Source organism: Gossypium arboreum, chromosome 5 (genome assembly GCF_025698485.1).
Source record: "Gossypium arboreum isolate Shixiya-1 chromosome 5, ASM2569848v2, whole genome shotgun sequence".
In the NCBI taxonomy this organism is placed as follows: domain Eukaryota; kingdom Viridiplantae; phylum Streptophyta; class Magnoliopsida; order Malvales; family Malvaceae; genus Gossypium; species Gossypium arboreum.
In genome coordinates, this window is record NC_069074.1 from 6,788,409 (window position 1) to 6,810,198 (window position 21,790).

At 33.2% G+C, this 21,790-nt stretch overlaps 2 protein-coding genes and 1 pseudogene across 2 annotated transcripts; 1 reads left to right on the top strand and 2 right to left on the bottom strand.

The window, feature by feature from the left end:
- Window positions 1–14,994: 14,994 nt before the first annotated feature.
- On the top strand, window positions 14,995–17,285 carry LOC108488690 (protein NRT1/ PTR FAMILY 8.1-like; annotated as a pseudogene).
- Window positions 17,286–17,521: 236 nt separating this feature from the next.
- LOC108487593 (uncharacterized) lies at window positions 17,522–18,628 on the bottom strand. The gene is made up of 3 exons (XM_017791966.2): window positions 18,314–18,628; window positions 18,066–18,206; window positions 17,522–17,785 (listed from the first exon to the last, which is right to left on the bottom strand). The coding sequence occupies exons 1-3, from the start codon at window positions 18,530–18,532 to the stop codon at window positions 17,642–17,644; spliced, it is 504 nt and encodes a 167-aa protein (XP_017647455.1). The 5' UTR covers window positions 18,533–18,628; the 3' UTR covers window positions 17,522–17,641.
- Window positions 18,629–19,685: 1,057 nt separating this feature from the next.
- Window positions 19,686–20,949, bottom strand: LOC108487594 (uncharacterized). The gene is made up of 3 exons (XM_017791967.2): window positions 20,619–20,949; window positions 20,379–20,519; window positions 19,686–19,953 (listed from the first exon to the last, which is right to left on the bottom strand). Exons 1-3 carry the CDS (start codon window positions 20,808–20,810, stop codon window positions 19,810–19,812), a joined length of 477 nt encoding a protein of 158 aa, XP_017647456.1. The 5' UTR covers window positions 20,811–20,949; the 3' UTR covers window positions 19,686–19,809.
- Between the last annotated feature and the right edge of the window lie 841 nt (window positions 20,950–21,790).

Sequence of the window (21,790 nt, forward strand, 5' to 3'; positions counted from 1 at the left end):
CTATTTAATCACTCTAGCAACTTTTACACCTATTACAATTTAGTCCTTTTCATTTAATTGACTACCCAAACATTAAAATTTCCTAACGAAATTTTAATACCACATTAATAACATTTCATAAATATTTATAAAATTATTTTCGACTCAGTTTTACGAAATAGAGGTCCCGATGCCTTATTTTACCCAATTTATTCAATAATTTCTTTTTCTAACTAATCACTAAATCGATAAAATTTTCCTATCAATATTTTCATACAATTTTCCTATCATATAAATTTTCAAGCAAAAATATTGAAATAAATTTCTCTTTAAATCGGATCTATGGTTACGAAACCATTGTTCCGATAACCTTGAATTTAGGCCATTACAGTTTATCATCAACATCATATCATCACAATTACATAATTCACTTCAAACAAATTAACATACATGAACTTTTCAATTATCCATTTCAAACCAGTGTACTTAAACATACATTCCATGAATTTTGAGTAAATTTACTCATAGCATTTACTTAACCAAACAAGTCAGACACATAATATCATATGAATGCCACACAAATATAGATAAGTTTATCACAATATAAACTTTCATTTCATTCACGTTTCATCATTTCTCAACTTTTAATTATCTCATTTCGTACATTGTCACATACATATCGTGAACTTCTATTCTTACATTTCTAAGTTCCTTCTCATCATAAACACATTTCAAATATCTCAATATCACTAACTCATACTTCTCTTACCATATACATAATTTAAATTTAACATTTAATAATAAATAATTTGAATTATAGTAATATAATCGTACGTTGAGTATGTTTGTACTCAGTGGTATTACCATAATTCAAATTATAAATACTATAATAAATAATAGACATCAAACATGTAACATTATAAGTCATATGTGTTAATTATCCTTTAATTTCATATCTCGGCAATAGTCTTTCATCAAATGACATCATATATCATCTATATTATCTTTAATCAATTCATGAACCTTTGGTTCAAGCTTTGAATCTCATATCTCTATTTCAATTCACAATTCACATTTCTTTTCATAATTCCACTTTTTCACACTTTCTATAGTTTAATCGATCAAATTCATTCGATTTTCTCATTTTATTTACTCAACCCTATTAACATAACTCGGACTCAGACGGATACACGGATCCAACCAAACACACCAGTAAGGCACATTGTGCCTAAAACGGTACATAATACCTGATCAGAATACGACACGGATTCAATATGGTTTATATGGGAAGTATAGGCTTTTATGTGGTTTTAGTCAAGGTTTGGCTTGTGTAAATATTATGATTGATATTTTGTTTAAATAACCAACTTAGATATGAGTATGAGAATGAATTATATTCTGATATGAGTATGAGTGATATATGTATGTATGCATATATTTGAATTATAATGAACTTTAGTAACTAGATTAGGTAAATTAATTAGGTAAGTTTAGACATTTTTTTTAGTTAACACTTAAGGAACCTTGTAACACTCCTTACCCGAGACTATTGTCAGAATCGAGCACGAGGCATTACTAAACTTAATCTATCACTTAAATAGTTTTAAATTGTTTATTTAAGCATTTCGGAATGTGCTGCCATTCTGTGTCGTAGTCGCCTAAAAATTCATATCTTGAGTTCCGAAACTCGAAATTAAGATCCGTAAATTTTTCCTGAAACTAGACTCATATATCTATCTACTAATTTTTTTCATAGATTTTGACTTGGCCAATTAGTACAGTTTATTAGTTAAAGTTTCCCTGTTTCAAAACTCGACTGCACTAACCTCTTGTTACTACGAACCATGTTTCTTCCTGTAAAAATTCATATCACTAAGCCGTTTGTTTCTCTTAAAACTAGACTCAACAAGGATTATAACCATATAAAGTATACCTTCTAATTAGTTTTGTACAATTTATGGTGAATTTCCAAAGTTGAAATAGGGGTTCCAGAAATTGCTCTGACCCTGTTTCACTAAAACTCAGATATATTATGAAATATAATACCTTTACCTATTTTTCTTATTCCATAAGAAAATAGACATAATAAGCTTTAATTTCATATATTATTCATCTTTAAAATATGTTTCTACAATTTTTAGTGATTTTTCAAAGTTACCTCATTTCTGTTACTTGAATCTGTTTTTAGGTTACTTTCACATTTTTCATAATTTTCATGTGATAATCACCATTCAATCATACATATTAATAAACATGCATATCATCGGCCATTTTTATTAGCTAATCACTAGCAAGTATTTACACATCATTCATTGTTCATATTATACCAAAAGTAGCTAAGTTTCTATACATGCCATACACAAAACAAAACATCTAATTATACCGAGTTATTTCTTTGATAGTGTGATCGGCCTCCGACATTTCCTTCGATCCCGAGTGGCTAGATAAGTACTATAAGAAGAAGAAAATAAAGAGATTAAGCACTAGGCTTAGTAAGCTTACAAGCAAATAAATCACAACATTCAACATAATGGATAATTATGCATAATATCATCTAACATCATAAATTTCTTTACTTCTCAATTTCTATCTTCTTCTTTATTCCTTACCTTCTTTCTTACGACCTTTCCTTTTCATAAGTATAATCTACTTTTCCTTTGCTGTTAATTCACTGTAATTTAACTCGTATCCTGACCCGTTGAACCACTCGAATACTAAGGATACTAGGGTCGTTCCTGTCTATCAATATCCTGCCAATGCCATGTCTTTGACATGGACTTACATGAATTATTCCTGTCTCCAATGCCATATATAATATGGACTTACATGGCTCAATCCTGTCTCCAAAGCCATATTTCTAATATGGACTTACATGGCTCATTTCGTTCTGTCATCCTGTCAACCCTAATATCCTAACATTCCTAGGGTTCAACCGGGGCTTTCTAACACTTTTCCTCTGTCACTTCACCTTAAATTCGACTTTAAATATTTTCATAACATAAATATATAAATGCTGGAAATTGACAATAATAATGTAAAATAAAAGAATATTGCATTTATTTACTGTAAACTTACCTCGATACAAAATGTGACTAAACTTTACAATTTAGTCCTTTACTTTTTCTTTTCCCCGATCTACTCTCGAATTTCGCTCTTCTTGATCTATAATAGCAAATTTAGCTTATTTAATATCAACATTTATCAAAACAACCCTTTACTCAAACTTTGGAAAAATTATATTTTTGCCCCTAAACTTTTACATATTTGCACTTTTTCCCCAAGGCTCGTAAATTAAACTTCATCCTATTTTCTTATGTTTTATGACATGCTGATCATTTTTCCCTTCTATGACAACATCAAATTCACACACTAACATGTACTTATGACTATTAGGTATTTTTATCGATTAAGCCTTTTTACTCGTTTTCACTTAAAACCAAGTAGCACAAGTTGTCTAACATAATTTAAAACCTCATATTCCATCATAAAACATCAAAATACACAAATTTCACCTATGGGTATTTTTCCAAATTTGATTCCTAACTTAAATTATTGCTAGCATAAGCTTTATCGAGCTACGGGACTTCAAAACGTAAAGATCATTAAAAGCGGGCTTGGAATCACTTACTATGAAGCTTGAAAGTTGAAGAAACCCCAGCTATGGAGAGAGGTAAGGTTCTGCTGGTAACTTGAAGAAGATGATACAATTTTATCATCTTTTTACCTTTTATTAATGTTAATAACCAAATGACCAAAATGCCCTCCTTACTAAACTTTCAAAATTCCTTCCATGTCCTAATTTTGTCCATGAACTTAAAATTGGTCAAATTTCCATTTAAGATCTCCTAATTAATATTCCAAAATAATTTCATACTAAAACTTCTAGAATGCAAGTTTTGCAAATTATTCGATTTAGTCCCTAACCTCAATTTAAGCACTTTATGCATAGAATTTTATCACGAAATTTTCGCACAATCATGTAATCATACCATGAACCTCAAAATAATAATAAAATATTTTTATTTTATTTATTTATTTATTTTACCACAATTTGTGGTTTCGCAACCATTTGTTAGTTTAGGCCCTATTTCTAATGTTACATTTCTCCCCCACTTTAGGGATTTTCGTCCCGAAAATCTTACCTATGAAGAGATATGGGTACTGTTTTCGAATAGCCTCTTCGGGTTCCCATGTAGCCTCGTCTACCCCATGTCTATTCCATAGTACTTTCACAAGTACAATACTTTTGTTCCTTAATTGCTTTACCTCTCGAGCTAGAATCTTTCTGGGTTCTTCACCGTAAGTCATGTCTGGTGAATCTCAACCTCTGTTTGAGAAATCACATGTGACGGATCTGAGCGATAACGACGTAGCATAGACACATGAAATACATTATGAATCTTCTCTAACTCAATCGGTAAAGCTAACCGATATGCTAATGGTCCGACTCTTTCAATCACTTCAAACGGTCCAATAAAACGTGGACTTAGTTTGCCTTTCTTGCCAAATCTGAGAACTTTCTTCCACGGGGATACTTTCAAAAAACTTTGTCACCAACTTGATATTCGATCTCTTTTCTTTTTAAATCGCATCGACTTACGCACATCTCAAGTCGCTTTTAAACAATTTCGATAACTTTCACTTTTCTTCCGTTTCTTTAACTAGATCAACCCGTAATCGGCTTTCTTTAAGCTCATCCAATATAAAGGTGTGCGGCATTTACGTCCATACAAAGCTTCATAAGGTGCCATCTGCAAACTTGATGATAACTATTATTGTAGGCAAACTCTACCAATGGTAAGTATTTTTCCCAACTACCTTGAAATTCTAATACACAACATCTAAGCATATCTTCAAGTACCTGAATAACTCTCTCTGACTGATCATCGGTCTGAGGGTGAAAAGCCGTACTAAAACTCAACTTCGTACCTAAAGCCTCTTGTAACTTCTTCCAGAACCGTGAAGTAAATCTTGGATCTCTATCTGAAATGATCGATAATGGCACTCCATGTAGTCTAACTATCTCTGAAATGTATAACTCGGCCAACTTGTCAAGTGAATAATCCATACGGATTGGGATAAAATGAGCCGACTTAGTTAGCTTATCAATCACAACCCATATTGCATCTTTCTTTTTCAGTGTTAACGGCAATCCTGTCACAAAATCCATAGTAACTCTGTCCCATTTCCATTCCTGAACTAGCACAGTTGCAATAATCTCGAGGGTACCTGATGTTCGGCCTTTACCTGTTGACAAATCAAGCATCTAGAAACAAACTCTGAAATATCTCTTTTCATTCCTACCCACCAATACAATTTCTTCAAATCATTATACATTTTTGTACTGCCTGGATGAATAGATAAAGAAGCGCTATGTGCTTCTGTAAAATCTTCCGAATAAGCTCATCATTCTTTGGTACACAAATTACGTCTCTAAACATCAAACAACCATCGAACCAATCCGAAATCGATTCTATGCGACTCACATTGAACTCTTTTAGCTTGTAACTCATTATCATCTTTCGAGCTTCACAAATCTCTTCAAGAAATACCGGTTTAGCTCTAAATTCAGCTAAAATAGAACCATCATCGACATGGCTAAATTGGTATTCAAAGCTCGCAATGTAAATAAAAGTTTCTGCTTAAAGCGTCGCAATTACATTTGCCTTACAGGTGATAATCAATCACTAACTCATAATCTTTAAGCAATTCCAACCATCTTCTTTGCCTCAAATTCAAATCTTTTGAGTCATCAAGTATTTCAAGCTTTTATGATCGGTAAATATCCGCACCTTTCACCATACAAATAATGTCTCCAAATCTTCAATGCAAATACAATAGCGACTAGCTCTAAATCATGTGTCGGATAATTTTTCTCATGTGGCTTCAATTGTCTAGAGGCATAAGCAATTACCTTTCCTTCCTGCATGAGTACACAACCGAGCCCATTCAAGGATGCATCATCAGTAAATCACAAATTCTTTACCCTGTTCCTACTGTACTAAGATAGGAGCTTAGTCAACAATGCCTTTAACTTGTCAAAACTTTGTTGGCACTTCTCGATCCATTCAAACTTAACATCCTTCCGTAGCGGTCTCAATCAGCGGGTAGCTATCATGGAAAATCCTCCACAAATCGTCTATAATATCCGGCAAGACCAAGAAAACTTCTAACTTCTGATACATTTCTAGGAGGCTTCCAATCAACAATGGTTGAAATCTTACTCGTATCAACCTTAATACCTTCACCCGAGACAATATGTCCAAGAAAACCAACTTCTCGTAACCAGAACTCACTTTTGCTGAACTTGGCATACAACTGATTATCTCTCAGAATTTGTAAAACTGTTCTCAAATGCTCTGCATGCTCAGTCTCATCATGAGAATAAATCAAAATATCATCAATGAACACAACTACAAACTTATCTAAGTATGGTCTAAAAATTCGGTTCATTAAGTCCATAAAAATGGCAGGAGCATTAGTCAAGCCAAATGGCATCACAAGGAACTCATAATGACCATACCTAGTCCGGAAGCGATCTTGGGACATCGACTCTTTAACTCATAGTCGATAGTATCCGGATCTCAAAGCTATCTTGGAAAACACAGTAGATCCTTCAATTGATCAAACAAATCATCAATTCTAGGCAATGGATACTTGTTCTTTCTGTTACCTTGTTAAGTTGCCGATAATCTATGCACAATCTCATCGATCCGTCTTTTTTTTCACAAATAGCACTGGTGCACCCCATGGTGAACTCTGGGTCTTACAAAGCCTTTATCTGTTAATTCACTGAATCGAGCTTTCAATTCTTTCAATTCCAATAGAGCCATTCTATAAGGAGCAATAGAAATGGGCGTGGTACCGGAATCAACTCAATACCAAACTCAACTTCTCTAACAGAGGCAAACACGGTAGTTCTTAGGAAACACATCGGAAACTCACATACCACGAGCATCGATTCAATTTTCAATTCGGATCTTGATGTTCAACACAAAAGCAAGATAAGCTTCATACCCTTTTCTCAAGTATTTACGAGTAGACATAACGAAATTATAGGAAATGAACTATCTGACTCTTCTGAATTAACCCGAAGAATTTCACCATTTTCACACTTCAACTCAATGAATTTCTTTCCACAATTCACTATCACATCATGTGTAGTCAACCAATCCATACCAAGAATCACATCAAACTCATCAAATGGCAATAGCATGAGATCGGCCGGAAAACAGTAGCCTCTAATCATTAAAGGATAATTTCTACATACCTTATCTACTAATACATGCTTGCCTAATGGATTCGATACTTTAATCACAAATTCTGTAGATTCTATAGGCATACTTATACTAAGCATCAATTTCATACAAACATAAGAATGAGTTGAACCCGGATCAATTAGAGAATGACATTAATATCATGTAGAGAAAATGTACCCGTAATCACATCGGGGGAGGATGCCTCTTCGCGTGCACGAATAGCATAAGTCCTTGCAGGGGCTCTAACATCTGGTCTCACAGTCGAATCTCTAGAGGTACCTTTGTTACTTGCTCCTACTCCTAGTTGCCTCAGTGATCTGCCTCTAGTAGGAGCATTTCCGGATCCTTAAATCTGCTACCTCTATTCTGACTAGATTGCCCTGCCGAAAAGCTAGATCTGGTAGAAAACTCTCTGGGCCTCTTGGATGTAGCCTGAAATGATCTGCTCATCTGTCTCTTCTTTGTATCTTGTGTCTCTGTCTCAACTTTGCCTTTTCTTTTAATAGCTCCTCCGCCTTACAGTGCTCTCTCAACTAAAATAACGAACTCTTTTATTTCTAGGACACCCATCGACGTTGGATATCATCATTTAACCCATCCTCAAACCTTTTACAGGATAGCCTCTGTGGATACACATTCTTGAGCATATTTACTGAGCCTGACAAATTCACGCTCATAATCGGTCACCGTCATATTGCCTTGTTTCAATTCCAGGAATTCCTTTCTCTTCTGGTCAATAAACCTCTGACTGATGTACTTTTTACGACATTCTTCCTGAAAGAAATCCCAAGTGACCCTCTCTTTCGGTACAACTGATACAAGTGTCTTCCACCAATAGTAGGCTGAGTCTCTAAGAAGTGATACTACACATTTCATACATTCCTCGGGTGTACAAGATAATTCGTCAAAGACTCTGATAGTATTTTCTAACCAAAATTCTGCTCTTTCTGCATCATCATCTTTTGTTGCTCGGAACTCTTACGCCTTGTTTCTGATTCTATCAACTGGTGGTTTTCTCTTACCACTGTACTGTGGATCGGGAAGCTTGAGCTACATGGGTAGCCCGAGAATCATGAGGGGTGGAGGTCTAACTGCGGATTCGTGCGAGCGAACTCGGCAAACAAATCATTCAAAGCTCTAAGAGAGCTTCTCGAGTCACTCCTCCGATCAACTATTCTGGCCTATTCTCAGATGGCGCTGCCCCTTCTGTGGAAGCAGGCGCATTACTTTCTACATCATCATCACCGGCTCGCCCGGGATCCATTACTATAAAACAAAATATTTAAAAGAAAATCGTCAGGAGTCGTCACACTATCAAAATACAAGTATGGCATGTATAGCTAGACTTTTTCTCACACTAACTGTTCCGAGAACCGACTAAACCTGCTCTGATACCAATAAATGTAACACTCCTTACCCGAGACTGTTGTCAGAATCGAGCACGAGGCATTACTAAACTTAATCTATCACTTAAATAGTTTTAAATTGTTTATTTAAGCATTTCGGAATGTGCTGCCATTCTGCATCGTAGTCGCCTAAAAATTCATATCTTGAGTTGCGAAACTCGAAATTAAGATCCGTAAATTTTTCCTGAAACTAGACTCATATATCTATCTACTAATTTTTTTCATAGATTTTTGAATTGGCCAATTAGTACAGTTTATTAGTTAAAGTTTCCTCTGTTTCAAAACTCGACTGCACTAACCTCTTGTTACTACGAACCATGTTTCTTCCTGTAAAAAATTCATATCACTAAGCCATTTGTTTCTCTTAAAACTAGACTCAACAAGGATTATAACCATATAAAGTATACCTTCTAATTAGTTTTGTACAATTTATGGTGAATTTCCAAATTTGAAAAGGGGTTCCAGAAATCGCTCTGACCCTGTTTCACTAAAACTCAGATATATTATGAAATATAATACCTTTACCTATTTTTCTTATTCCATAAGAAAATAGACATAATAAGCTTTAATTTCATATATTATTCATCTTTAAACTATGTTTCTACAATTTTAGTGATTTTTCAAAGTTACATCATTTCTGTTACTTGAATCTGTTTTAGGTTACTTTCACATTTTTCATAATTTTCATGTGATAATCACCATTCAATCATACATATTAATAAACATGCATATCATCGGCCATTTTATTAGCTAATCACTAGCAAGTATTTACACATCATTCATTGTTCATATTATACCAAAAGTAGCTAAGTTTCTATACATGCCATACACAAAACAAAACATCTAATTATACTGAGTTATTTCTTTGATAGTGTGATCGGCCTCCGACGTTTCCTTCGATCCCCGGTGGCTAGATAAGTACTATAAGAAGAAGAAAATAAAGAGATTAAGCACTAGGCTTAGTAAGCTTACAAGCAAATAAATCACAACATTCAACATAATGGATAATTATGCATAATATCATCTAACATCATAAATTTCTTTACTTCTCAATTTCTATCTTCTTCTTTATTCCCTTACCTTCTTTCTTACGACCTTTCCTTTTCATAAGTATAATCTACTTTTCCTTTGCTGTTAATTCACTGTAATTTAATTCGTATCCTGACCCGTTGAACCACTCGGAATACTAAGGATACTAGGGTCGCTTCTGTCTATCAATATCTCGCCAATGCCATGTCTTTGACATGGACTTACATGAATTATTCTGTCTCCAATGCCATATATAATATGGACTTACATGGCTCAATCCTGTCTCCAAAACCATATTTCTAATATGGACTTACATAGCTCATTTCGTTCGTCTGTCAACCTAATATCCTAACATTCCTAGGGTTCAACCGGGCTTTCTAACACTTTTCCTCTGTCACTTCACCTTAAATTCGACTTTAAATATTTTCATAACATAAATATATAAATGCTGAAATTGACAATAATAATGTAAAATAAAAGAATATTGCATTTATTTACTGTAAACTTACCTCGATACAAAATGTGACTAAACTTTACAATTTAGTCCTTTACTTTTCTTTTCCCGATCTACTCTCGAATTTTGCTCTTCTTGATCTATAATAGAAAATTTAGCTTATTTAATATCAACATTTATCAAAACAACCCTTTACTCAAACTTTGGTAAAATTACATTTTGTGTAATTTTACCCCTAAACTTTCACATATTTGCACTTTTGCCCCAAGGCTCGTAAATTAAACTTCATCCTATTTTCTTATGTTTTATGACATGCTGATCATTTTTCCCTTCTATGGAAACATCAATTTCACACACTAACATGTACTTATGACTATTAGGTATTTTTACTGATTAAGCCTTTTACTCGTTTTCACTTAAAACCAAGTAGCACAAGTTGTCTAACATAATTTAAAACCTCATATTCCATCATAAAACATCAAAATACACAAATTTCACCTATGGGTATTTTTCCAAATTTGATTCCTAACTTAAATTATTGCTAGCATAAGCTTTATCGAGCTCTGGGACTTCAAAACGTAAAGATCATTAAAAGCGGGCTTGGAATCACTTACTATGAAGCTTGAAAGTTGAAGAAACCCCAGCTATGGAGAGAGGTAAGGTTCTGCTGGTAACTTGAAGAAGATGATACAATTTTATCATCTTTTTACCTTTTATTAATGTTAATAACCAAATGACCAAAATGCCCTCCTTACTAAACTTTCAAAAATTCCTTCCATGTCCTAATTTTGTCCATGAACTTAAAATTGGTCAAATTACCATTTAAGATCTCCTAATTAATATTCCAAAATAATTTCATACTAAAAACTTCTAGAATGCAAGTTTTGCAAATTATTCGATTTAGTCCCTAACCTCAATTTAAGCACTTTATGCATAGAATTTTATCACGAAATTTTCGCACAATCATGTAATCATACCATGAACCTCAAAATAATAATAAAATATTTTTTATTTTATTTATTTATTTTTTTACCCTGAATTTGTGGTTTCGCAACCACTGTTCCGTTTAGGCCCTATTTCAGAATGTTACAAACCTAATGTCATATTTGGTTATATGTGGTTATAATGCTTGTTTAAGACTTGATTTTAGTTTGTGTTGAATGTCTTGATATGGCTTGTTGATGTGTGATTTGTTGAGGCTAGGTTGGTAACAATTTGGGTGAGAAATGTGACTTGAAAAATGACCTATTTTTCGTCCACACGGGCGTGTGTCTCAGCCGTTTGTGACACATGGCCAAATGACATGATTGTGTGTCCCCTGTATCTTTTAAGAATGCAAGTGAGTATGCTCACATGGCCTAGCACATGGGCGTGTGACTTGGCCTTGTAACCCAAGTCAGAGAGTTACAGGGGTACGGGCAAGAGTTGGACACAACAGTGTGTCCCTATCTCAAATGCCCACACGACCTGAAACACGAGCGCGTCTCCTGACCGTGTGAGTCACACGGCCGTGTGACCCCTGTAGTGTTGAAAATTTTGAATAATTCTGAAAATTTCTAATATAATTTTGATTAGTTTTATTATGAGTATTGATATGTAATAAAATGTTTGAAATTTCTGTCTGATTAATCAGTAAACCCTAGTAATGCTTTGTAACCCTGTTTCGGCGATGATATGAGTTAGGGTTATTACATAGTTTCATCATTTGAATAGTGTATATGTTTATAATTTTTAAAAGATTAAATCAAAGTTTTATCATTTTTAGGAGTTCAAAGTACAATTTTACTTTTATTAATTTAAAATGTTAAAATTTTAAAAGATTTAAATGAAAAATTTTTCATTTTAGAGGCGAGCCTGCTAGCCCCTAACCACGCCCTATATTTAAATGTTTAAAATGAATTTTAATATTAAATATAATATATATTTGAGTTAGTTTATGATTTTCAATTGCTAAAAAGATTATTTATGACTTTCATTATACAAATAAAAATAGAAGTTTAAATTTCATTAATTTAAAAAGTAAAATGAAATGAAAATACTTTTTTATCTATTTTTATTGATTCAATATTTAAATTTATGAAGTTACCAATTTTTAGTCATTGAGATTGAATTTTTTAATTCTATTTAAATTTTACTCTAATTTTTCTTCTAAAAAATTACATTTCAATAGCGTATGAAAATTTTAAAATGACGAGCTATTGAAAAAATTTTACTTCATACGAATATAGTAATGTAATATATATAATAATAAAAAAAAAATACATTTAATACTTATATCATACTGATATTTACAATTTCAACATCTTCCTATTTTAGGTTATATTTATATTTACTTTAATAGTATTAAAAAACTTATAAATATGTTGATTGACTCTTAGCTCGATTAGTATCGATATTGTTATCAATGCGAGAGGACATGGATTCAAGTACATTGAAATGCATTATCCTCCAATTTAAAAATTAAGAAAAAGTTATAAATAATTTTAAGTATTATATAAAAAAATATAATAAAAGGTTTAGTTAAAAAATTGATGTAAAAAGTAAGTCAGGATGACATTTTGGATAGTTGTAACTACTTTATTTTTCCTTCTTTCCGATGTGAAATTTTGTAATTGGGTAATTATTTTCGTATGAATTTGATGAAATCCTTGGAGAATGGGAAAATGGTGTAGATGACGATGTACGAAGAAGAAAAAAGAAAGGGTTAACCCAACAACTTAAATAGTTAATAGCTGAGGGATAGTTTTCAATTTCATGGATTACTCGAATTTCTTTTCTGAAAGCTAAAGCTTATCAAACCTTTATTTTTCTCAAAATTATTTCAATAACAAATTTTATTCACTTTTTTTTTTTTAAATTGTACATGTTAAGGACATCAGTCAACATTTTTATCTTTATTTTTCAAACATTTCACATTATTTTAAAAAATCAAAATTTAAACTCAATTTTTTAAAAGATAATATGATGTTAAAATAAATAAAAAATAAAATTGTATCAAGTGATTTTTATTATATATTATTAAATTGATTTAATTTCTAAATATCAAATTAATGATGTGTAAGTTAATAATATTATATATTTGTTTATTGGTTATGCTAAATAAACAAATAGGAGAAAATATTAATTTATAAATTTTCACAAAAAAGTTTGTTGGATTTATAGAACTCTGTGTCTCTATATAAAACAAAAATCAAGAAGCAAAGTCAAAGCAATAATACCAAACTCAAGCTCTAGAAAAGGGTTTAATTAATTTAAAATATGATATAGTTTTGTTAGAACATAGAACTCTCCATGTTTGAGTTTGATTATTAGGTCAGGTGTTACCGTAGAAGAAAGTTCTTAAGCATAACATGGGCTAAAAGCAAGCAATTCTTGGCGGCAGGAATCCATGTATAAAGTTGGATGGACAAAAGTAAGAGGGTAAATTATACCAATTCTTCTTAAATTGATTAAAATTATATTTCAGCCACTCAACTTTTAAAATTTACATAATTATCATTAAAATTATTAAAATATTAGATTTTAGTCACTCGTTCGTTAATTTCTATTCAGAGAATGACATGACATGTTAATCTAAAGGGTGGGTAACCTATTTAGACCTTGAACTATAACTAAAATATCAATTTGATACTTTTAAAAATCTTCTTAATAATAATTCTAACAAATTTAAAGGGTAAACTACTCAGATAGTCATCCTAAATTTAACGCGTTCCTATTTTGTGATACATTATGGATTGGGTGAAATTTATTAAATTTTATTCACCGAATGTGTCAATTTTCAAGTTTGGAAAATCGATCAACTTGTGACGACTTTTTGGATGGGATCCAAGCACTTTTGGGTTGAGATTTCTGCATAACATTCAAAGATCTATCTATTAGCTTTGCAACTCACTTTGAATCACTCTATTTAGAGTACGAGGGCTCAATTTATGACCGTTTTAGTTAAGACTGCACGAGTAAAATTTTTGGATGGAATTATCACAGAAATTATGAGTTTCGAGTTTTTAATTCAAGTTTAAATCTTATCAGGTTAGATTTTTTAGTATTAATTTTATTATATATAAGCTCAATATTGTATTTATTAGATTTTAATTTTATTTATTCTGAATTTTAGATATATATATTTTAAATATTTTAAGTTATTTAAGAGTTGTACTTAACCTATATAAAGGCCTATTTATTATTCATTAGATAAACAATTATTTTCATTAATAAAGTTTTGTTAACTTTAAGATTTGCTTATTATGATTTGTAAAAGTAATTTTCTTCTAAAAATAAACATCCATTAAATATATTACATCATCCACAACAAAACCCAAACTTCAATAATAAAAAATAGCATTAAATTCATTCCATGATTATAAATTCATTCATAATTACATTATAGATTTATGTATCAAATTTCAACATCTATCATCTTTAAAAGTTAAAAATAATCATCATCTTCGTATACAGAGGGAGTTAAGAGTGGAGACATTTCGTTAGTGAATTCAAAGCTCTTCCCCATGTCACGTTCTTCAAGCTATATAAACTTCAACTCAATTACATTAATTGATCTTCATGTTTTTTTGTTCTTTAACGTGCTTGACTGACTAATCTAGTCTTTTAAGTTGTAGCTGGCCAATTATCATTATTCTTATTATTTTGGACTAGGAACAAATCACACTAGACTAAACTATTCAAGTATGTCACCATCATAGGACCCTTTTGCAGCTGTCAAATCTGTTCTACTAGTGAAACAAAAAACGTAGACTTTGAGTTTTGCTTTAGGAAGTTCTCCAAATTTAGAATCTTTCACATTCCAGGAGCACCACACACCTCACATCATCAATGCAAGCAAGTCAAAGATTCAATGCTACTCATTTCATCCATTGGATCTTAGTACAAACTTTTCACATTATGGAGTATACTATATCAAGTCATACTTTGGAGTTTCTTTGCTAACTACATCTATAATTCCTTCATAATATAGACTTAAAATCTCAAGTTCTTGGTCTTTCAGGAAATCAATGGAAGAAGATGATATCTATACAAACGATGGGACGGTGGATTACAAAGGAAATCCTGCTAATAAGAAGAAAACTGGAACCTGGAAAGCCTTCCCGTTTATCATAGGTAATCACGGAACCTAGTAGTTGAAATTTGTAATTAAATATATATCAAGCTTGATGTTTAGTTTAAGCATTTTATCAACAGGAAATGAAGACTGTGAAAGATTGGCATATTATGGGATGAGCACCAATCTAGTGCTTTACTTCAAGCACCAGCTAAATCAACATACCTCAGTGGCTGCTACTAATAACCAGAACTGGGGTGGAACATGCTACATTACACCAATAATTGGAGCATTTCTGGCTGATTCTTATCTAGGAAGATATTGGACAATAGCCTGTTTTTCAATCGTCTATATCATTGTAAGTTTAACTTACCTGGTGCTTGTTATTTAGTCCAGTATTACCAAGTTCTTCAAAAAATTTATCTATATCTTGGTATTTGAGACAAGAAAAGTTTTACTTTTTGCACAGGGAATGTCACTTTTAGCTTTGTCTGCAGCGGTTCGCGGCATAAGGCCGAGATGCTATGCAGAAGATAACTGCAATCCAACAGAGGTGCAAAGCGCGATGACCTTTCTAGCGCTTTACCTGATAGCACTAGGAACAGGTGGAATCAAGCCTTGTGTTTCATCATATGGAGCTGACCAGTTCGATGACACAGACGAAAAGGAGAAAACACACAAGAGTTCATTCTTCAACTGGTTCTATCTTTCCATAAACATCGGTGCTCTTATTGCAGGCTCGGTGCTGGTTTGGGTACAAGATAATGTGAGCTGGGGATGGGGTTTAGGCATCCCAGCTATAGCTATGGCAATAGCTGTCTGCTTTTTCTTTTCGGGTACTCGTTTGTATCGGAACCAAGTGCCTGGAGGCAGCCCTATCACACGCCTGTTTCAGGTACTGGTGGCATCCATCAGGAAATATAAAGTTGCAGTACCTGCAAATAAGTCTCTTTTACATGAGACAGCAGATAAAGAGTCCAATATCAAAGGAAGCCGCAAGATTGACCACACGAATGATCTCAGGTTAGTGCCTGGACTTTAATCTTAACTCTCTTTGTTGCAAATTCAGACTGTTGCTTTAATTCCTTACCTTCGGGATATGGCTATAACTTCCAGTTTCTTCGACAAAGCGGCAGTGGAAATCGAAACTGACCAATTAAAGGGCTCAGTAAATCCGTGGAGACTTTGCACTGTTACACAGGTCGAGGAGCTGAAAGCAATAATTCGGTTGCTCCCCGTATGGGCCTCTGGGATAATTTTTTCTACTATTTACAGTCAGATGGGCAGTTTATTTGTGTTGCAAGGTGAAAGAATGGATACTCGTTTTGGTCACTCAAACTTCAAGATCCCTGCGGCATCACTTTCCATCTTCGACACTCTCAGTGTGATCTTTTGGGTGCCAATCTATGACAGAATCATTGTCCCAGTGACAAGAAAATTCACGGGTCACAAAAATGGCCTAACTCAGCTTCAGCGGATGGGAATTGGCCTCTTCATATCCATATTTCCGATGGTAGTTGCAGCGATTCTAGAGCACGAAAGACTGAAAATGATTAAAAGGCACAACTACTATGAGCTAAAAGAAATGCCAATGACAATCTTTTGGCAGGTTCCACAGTATTTCCTCATAGGGTGTGCAGAGGTTTTCACTTTCATTGGACAGCTGGAGTTTTTCTACGAACAAGCACCCGACTCAATGAGGAGTTTCTGCTCTATCACTTACCACCGTTGCCCTCGGTAGCTACTTGAGCTCTTTGCTTGTAACCATTGTCAGCAATGCGACTGCTAAGAATGGGAAACCTGGCTGGATACCGGACAACCTAAATTATGGTCATATCGATTACTTCTTCTGGATCCTGGCAGCGTTGGGTGTGTTTAACTTAGGCGTTTATGTCTGGTTTGCAAATTGGTACACGTACAAAAAGGCGGTGGGGACTCTTCGTTGATTGATTATATAAGTTGGCTTGTTGAAGCGTCTACTTAAGAAGAATTACAGAAAATTCCCCTTATTATGTATGAAATAGTCTCTTCACGTCAATGTTTCAAAACAATGTAAGATACAAAGAAACATGCAATGACAAAGCAAATTATCACCTTCATAATCTCCTTTCCATCCATGGCAATTTAGAGCCATATTTGAAGGTATTTAGAGTTCCTGCTTATGGGGCTTGCCATTTACCCTTCGGCTTTACCAAATGGTATTACGTACAGTGACTATAATTCTTTAAGACCATAATGGCAACACAATTCTAGTTTCTCCCTCTATCTCATGTGCCAATCTGAATCCCCACAATATTCTAAACCATCACAAACAATAAGCCAATGATGAAAGGAAAAATAATGACAAACCAGGACAGAATCTTTATTAGGTAAAAGATCACATAAAGATACTTCCAACAAAGCAGTACTAAAACATCAGTGCCTAGAAAGGATTTTCTTACACAAACATGGAATGGAGCTAAAGTTTGCTACTTTTTTTACCAAACAATGAATGACGACCTTCAGCAATTAACTCCCCTGTCGCTTTGTTTCTGACAAGAACAATTGTACCTGAATAACTTCCTCTTTGTCCTAAAACCTTTGAAGTAATCTCTAACTCGTCCTGCAAATGGCCTCTTAGTGGGTCAGATTCAGAACTGTCTTTAGAGAACATATAATTTAACTCTCATACAGCCGGTAACCCTGTCTGGAAGAAGAAGAACCGAACCAATAACTATGGTCGTTCACTGTCAGCGAAGGATCATAATTTTGGACTAACTGAACTGATAATCAAATATCAGAATTCAGAGTGATTGTAGAAAGATATGATATCAATCCATAAAACAAGAAAAAGTAACAGATTCAATTCATTGACGTGAATTAATAATTTTACACATTCTTACATTGAGCTTAGCAGTTCCGAGAAAGGAGATGGACATATCGACTGAAACATTCATAGGAAGACCTTCGACATGAACAACAGCCGCTCCAACTTCATCGACAAGATTTGCAACAGCACCTTTTGCTAAATTTCCACTTTTATCCTGTCAAAAGTTTAATTCGATCACCGAAAATAATAAAAGAAATTAACCCAAATAGGATATAATTATAATTGAATGGAACTTGAGTTGGGGGGTTTGGAATAGCTTACAGTGAGGCGAGGAGGGACTTTCAAGGTGCAGGAAACGAAGCCAGGCTGGCCGGTGTCGACACGGATGCCACGCAAGGCGAAATCTTCGTAGAAGCTGCACTGGAAGCCGACTCGGGTAGGCTGAATATTGAGCCGCGAAACGGTCTCTGCCTCTTCTTTGTTTAGTTGGAGGAATTCCTTGGCTTTTTCCATATTCCACTTGCTTACATCTCTTAGCATAGATTGTGAAGACACACAGTTATGAGAGGCCTGACGGTTTAAACGGCAAAGTTTTTGCCACTACCGCTAATTCAATCAGGTAAGCTTGAGGGTTGGACTAGTTCAATATTGGAACTTGTAAAAAAAAAAAAAAAATACATAATAAGTTATATTAAATTTTGTTAATTTTATAATTCATTTGGATAATTTACGTTCTAACTCTTTAACTTAGCATCAACTTCAAATATTATTTATGTTATATATAATTTTAATTTATCAAAATATGTTAATGAATTTTTATAACTAATAAACTAAACTAAATTAAACTAACATCGAAAACCAAAATCATAATTGCAATACATGTTAAATTAGCTTTTTTGAACCAATAAGAGTTGAAGGTATATAAATTTTCGAATACAAAACACAAGTTCAAAATTTGAAAATAATATTATTTAAAAGAATAATCCCAAACACTAATATTAAAAGCATCCATGAATACTAAACCAAAAATGCCTTAAAATTTGACTTTTCTCGTAAATCCCTCTCCCCATGTAAGAAGATTTATAAAATATACCCCTATCATGCATGAAATAGTCTCTTCATGTCAGTGTTTCAAAATAATGTAAGGTACAAAAGAAAACATGATTATAACAAACAAACCGTCCATCGCAACTTAGAGGGTACCGTCCACCTTCACCCAAAAGCTTTTGGGTTTGGTCCCACAAGAAGCAGATTACTATGCTTAGCTTCAGTCTCTCAATATAAACCATAGTCGAGTTTTGGAGTTGCTCGATGTGGAATGGAGGTGTCACAAGTATCGTTCACAAGTCTTTACATATAAATCACTGCAATTACTGTATGTCAACAAATTAAATTAAATTATATTAATCTCTATTATCCAAACTCTTTTTCTTTCTGGAATCTCTAGTCATGTGTACGAGGCAGAATAACTGAACTCGCGTTGCTTACCATTAACCCTTTGATTTTTGCAATGGTATAAGTTACGCAATGTAACTATTGTTCTTTTAAGACCATAAGGGAAACAAAATTTTAATTTCCCCCATAAACCTCCTCAATTTGTCAATCTGAATTCCCTCAATATTTTAAAATTTCACAAACAGTAAGCCAATGAGAAAGAACAATAATGGCACAGTTCTACAAACTCGAGCAAAAATTGGCCACACTAGAATCTTTATTAGGTCCAAAATCACACGATGTACATGCAAGAAAGCAGTTCAGTACATAGCAGTACCAGAAGACCAGTACCTTGGATTTTCTTACACAAACTAGGAATGAAACTAGAGTTTGCTACCATGTTTATCAAACAATGAATGGCGACCTTCAGCTATTAACTCCCCTGTCACTTTGTTTCTGACAAGAACAATTGTACCTGAATAACTTCCTCTTCGTCCTAAAACCTTTGAAGTAATCTGTAATTCATCCTGCAAATCACCTCTTAGAGGTCAGATTCAGAGTCGTATTAGAAATACCTATAATTAAATTCTCTAACAGCCAGTAAGCATGTCTATGGTCCTTCACTGTCTGCAAAAGGATCATAACCTTGTACAAATTGAACTAATTATCCAATATCAGCATTCAGTGGGATTACAGGAACTGAGATATGGTATCAATCCAAAAAACAAGACAAAGTAACAAATCTATTGCATTGTAAGAAGTGATAAAGCATTAATGGAAATAATTGATACTAAATTCAAAGCAACTCTCTACAATAAAGGACAAAGATAGTCGAACCTAAAGATTAGCTCAACTAATTCATGCATTAAAGTGAGACCAACACGTTGGAGATCGAATCTCTATCCCTAAGATTGTTGCCTCTTTAAAAAGGAAAAAAGACAGATATTCTTACATTGAGCTTAGCAGTTCCGAGGAACGAGATGGACATATCGACTGAAACATTCATAGTAAGACCTTCGACATGAACAATAGCCCCTCCGACTTCATCGACAAGATTTGCAACAGCACCTGTTGCTAAGTTCCCACTTTTATCCTGCCAAAGTTTAATTTGATTGCCGAAAATAAAAATGAATCCAAATATAATATAATTCTAAATTTGTGGAATTTGGGATAGGGTTTGTGGATAGCTTACAGTGAGGCGAGGAGGGACTCTGAAAGTGCAGGAAACGAAGCCAGGCTGGACCGAATCGACACGGATGCCACGCAAGGCGAAATCTTCGTAGAAGCTGCACTGGAAGCCGAGTCGATGAGGGTGGATAGTGAGTCGGGAAACGCTCTCTGCTTCTTCCTTGTTTAGTTGGAGGAATTCTTTGGCTTCTTCCATGTTCGATTTTCTTGGGTCCCTAGCTTAGATGGTCAATATCTGAAAACCGCAAGAGGTCAAACCGTTCAAACGGCAAAAAAAGTGTTTTTTTTTTTTTTTTTTGGGGAACCAAGGACTAGTTCAATATTAGCACTAATTAAAATGTATAAGTTTTAAGCATAAGCAATCTCAAATAATATTTATGAATCTAATTCCTTTTCAACAATTCTTTTAATTTACTAAATTACATCATTAATGAATTAAGCTAACAGGAGAATAAGTCTAAAGTACTTGTTAGGGATGTTTTTCCATAGACTTACTTGACAAAGAAAAACTTAACCTAATTTGTCATGAAATTTTAAAAATATAATTTAATGAAATTAAGGATTTTTTCAACTTAACTGAATCTGATTTTAAATTCAATGATCCAAAAGCAAACCTAATTTCATAAAAAAAATTTAATATGATGATTAGAAACTACCTTAAAACTAATTAATTAAAAATATTTAATACGATATCATTAGAAAAAATATTTAATTAATATATTTATGAAAAATTAATATTAAAAATAATTGAGACTGATAACATTAAAATATTAAAATTTTGGTGTTTTGAATTTGAATATCATCAAGTGTATTTTTTAAAATATTACATATTTAAAATGAAAAAATATTTAGATAATAATTTTTATTTAATAAAAATAAAATATTATTATTATTCAATTGAATTTGGGTTCGGTTAATGAGAAATTCTAACTTATTAAATCCTTTAAATAATATAATTACTGTCCTTTCATTTAAAAAATTCAAGTTTAACATTTAGTTTTAATTTTGTTGAAATTGGTAATCACAAATTAACAATTTCACCTTGATTTTAAGATTTCTTAACTCTATTACGAGCAACGTTGGTTTGGATTGTTTGGGCAAAGGTTAAGTTATGGCTGGTCGTTTGTGACCATTTTCTTTTCTGTTTCACTAAGCCGGATGTGGCTTTGTTTCTCT

What these genes read in the sequence shown, in the direction of transcription:
- LOC108487594 (XM_017791967.2), bottom strand. Translation starts at nt 20,810, where the DNA reads ATGGAAGAAGCCAAAGAATTCCTCCAACTAAACAAGGAAGAAGCAGAG. An exon ending in GAGTCCCTCCTCGCCTCACT is followed by an intron (nt 20,520 to 20,618) that starts GTAAGCTATCCA and finishes AAACTTTGGCAG; the next exon opens with GATAAAAGTGGGAACTTAGC. An exon ending in TCGGAACTGCTAAGCTCAAT is followed by an intron (nt 19,954 to 20,378) that starts GTAAGAATATCT and finishes GGTGATTTGCAG; the next exon opens with GATGAATTACAGATTACTTC.
- LOC108487593 (XM_017791966.2), bottom strand. Translation starts at nt 18,532, where the DNA reads ATGCTAAGAGATGTAAGCAAGTGGAATATGGAAAAAGCCAAGGAATTC. An exon ending in AAGTCCCTCCTCGCCTCACT is followed by an intron (nt 18,207 to 18,313) that starts GTAAGCTATTCC and finishes AACTTTTGACAG; the next exon opens with GATAAAAGTGGAAATTTAGC. An exon ending in TCGGAACTGCTAAGCTCAAT is followed by an intron (nt 17,786 to 18,065) that starts GTAAGAATGTGT and finishes GGCCATTTGCAG; the next exon opens with GACGAGTTAGAGATTACTTC.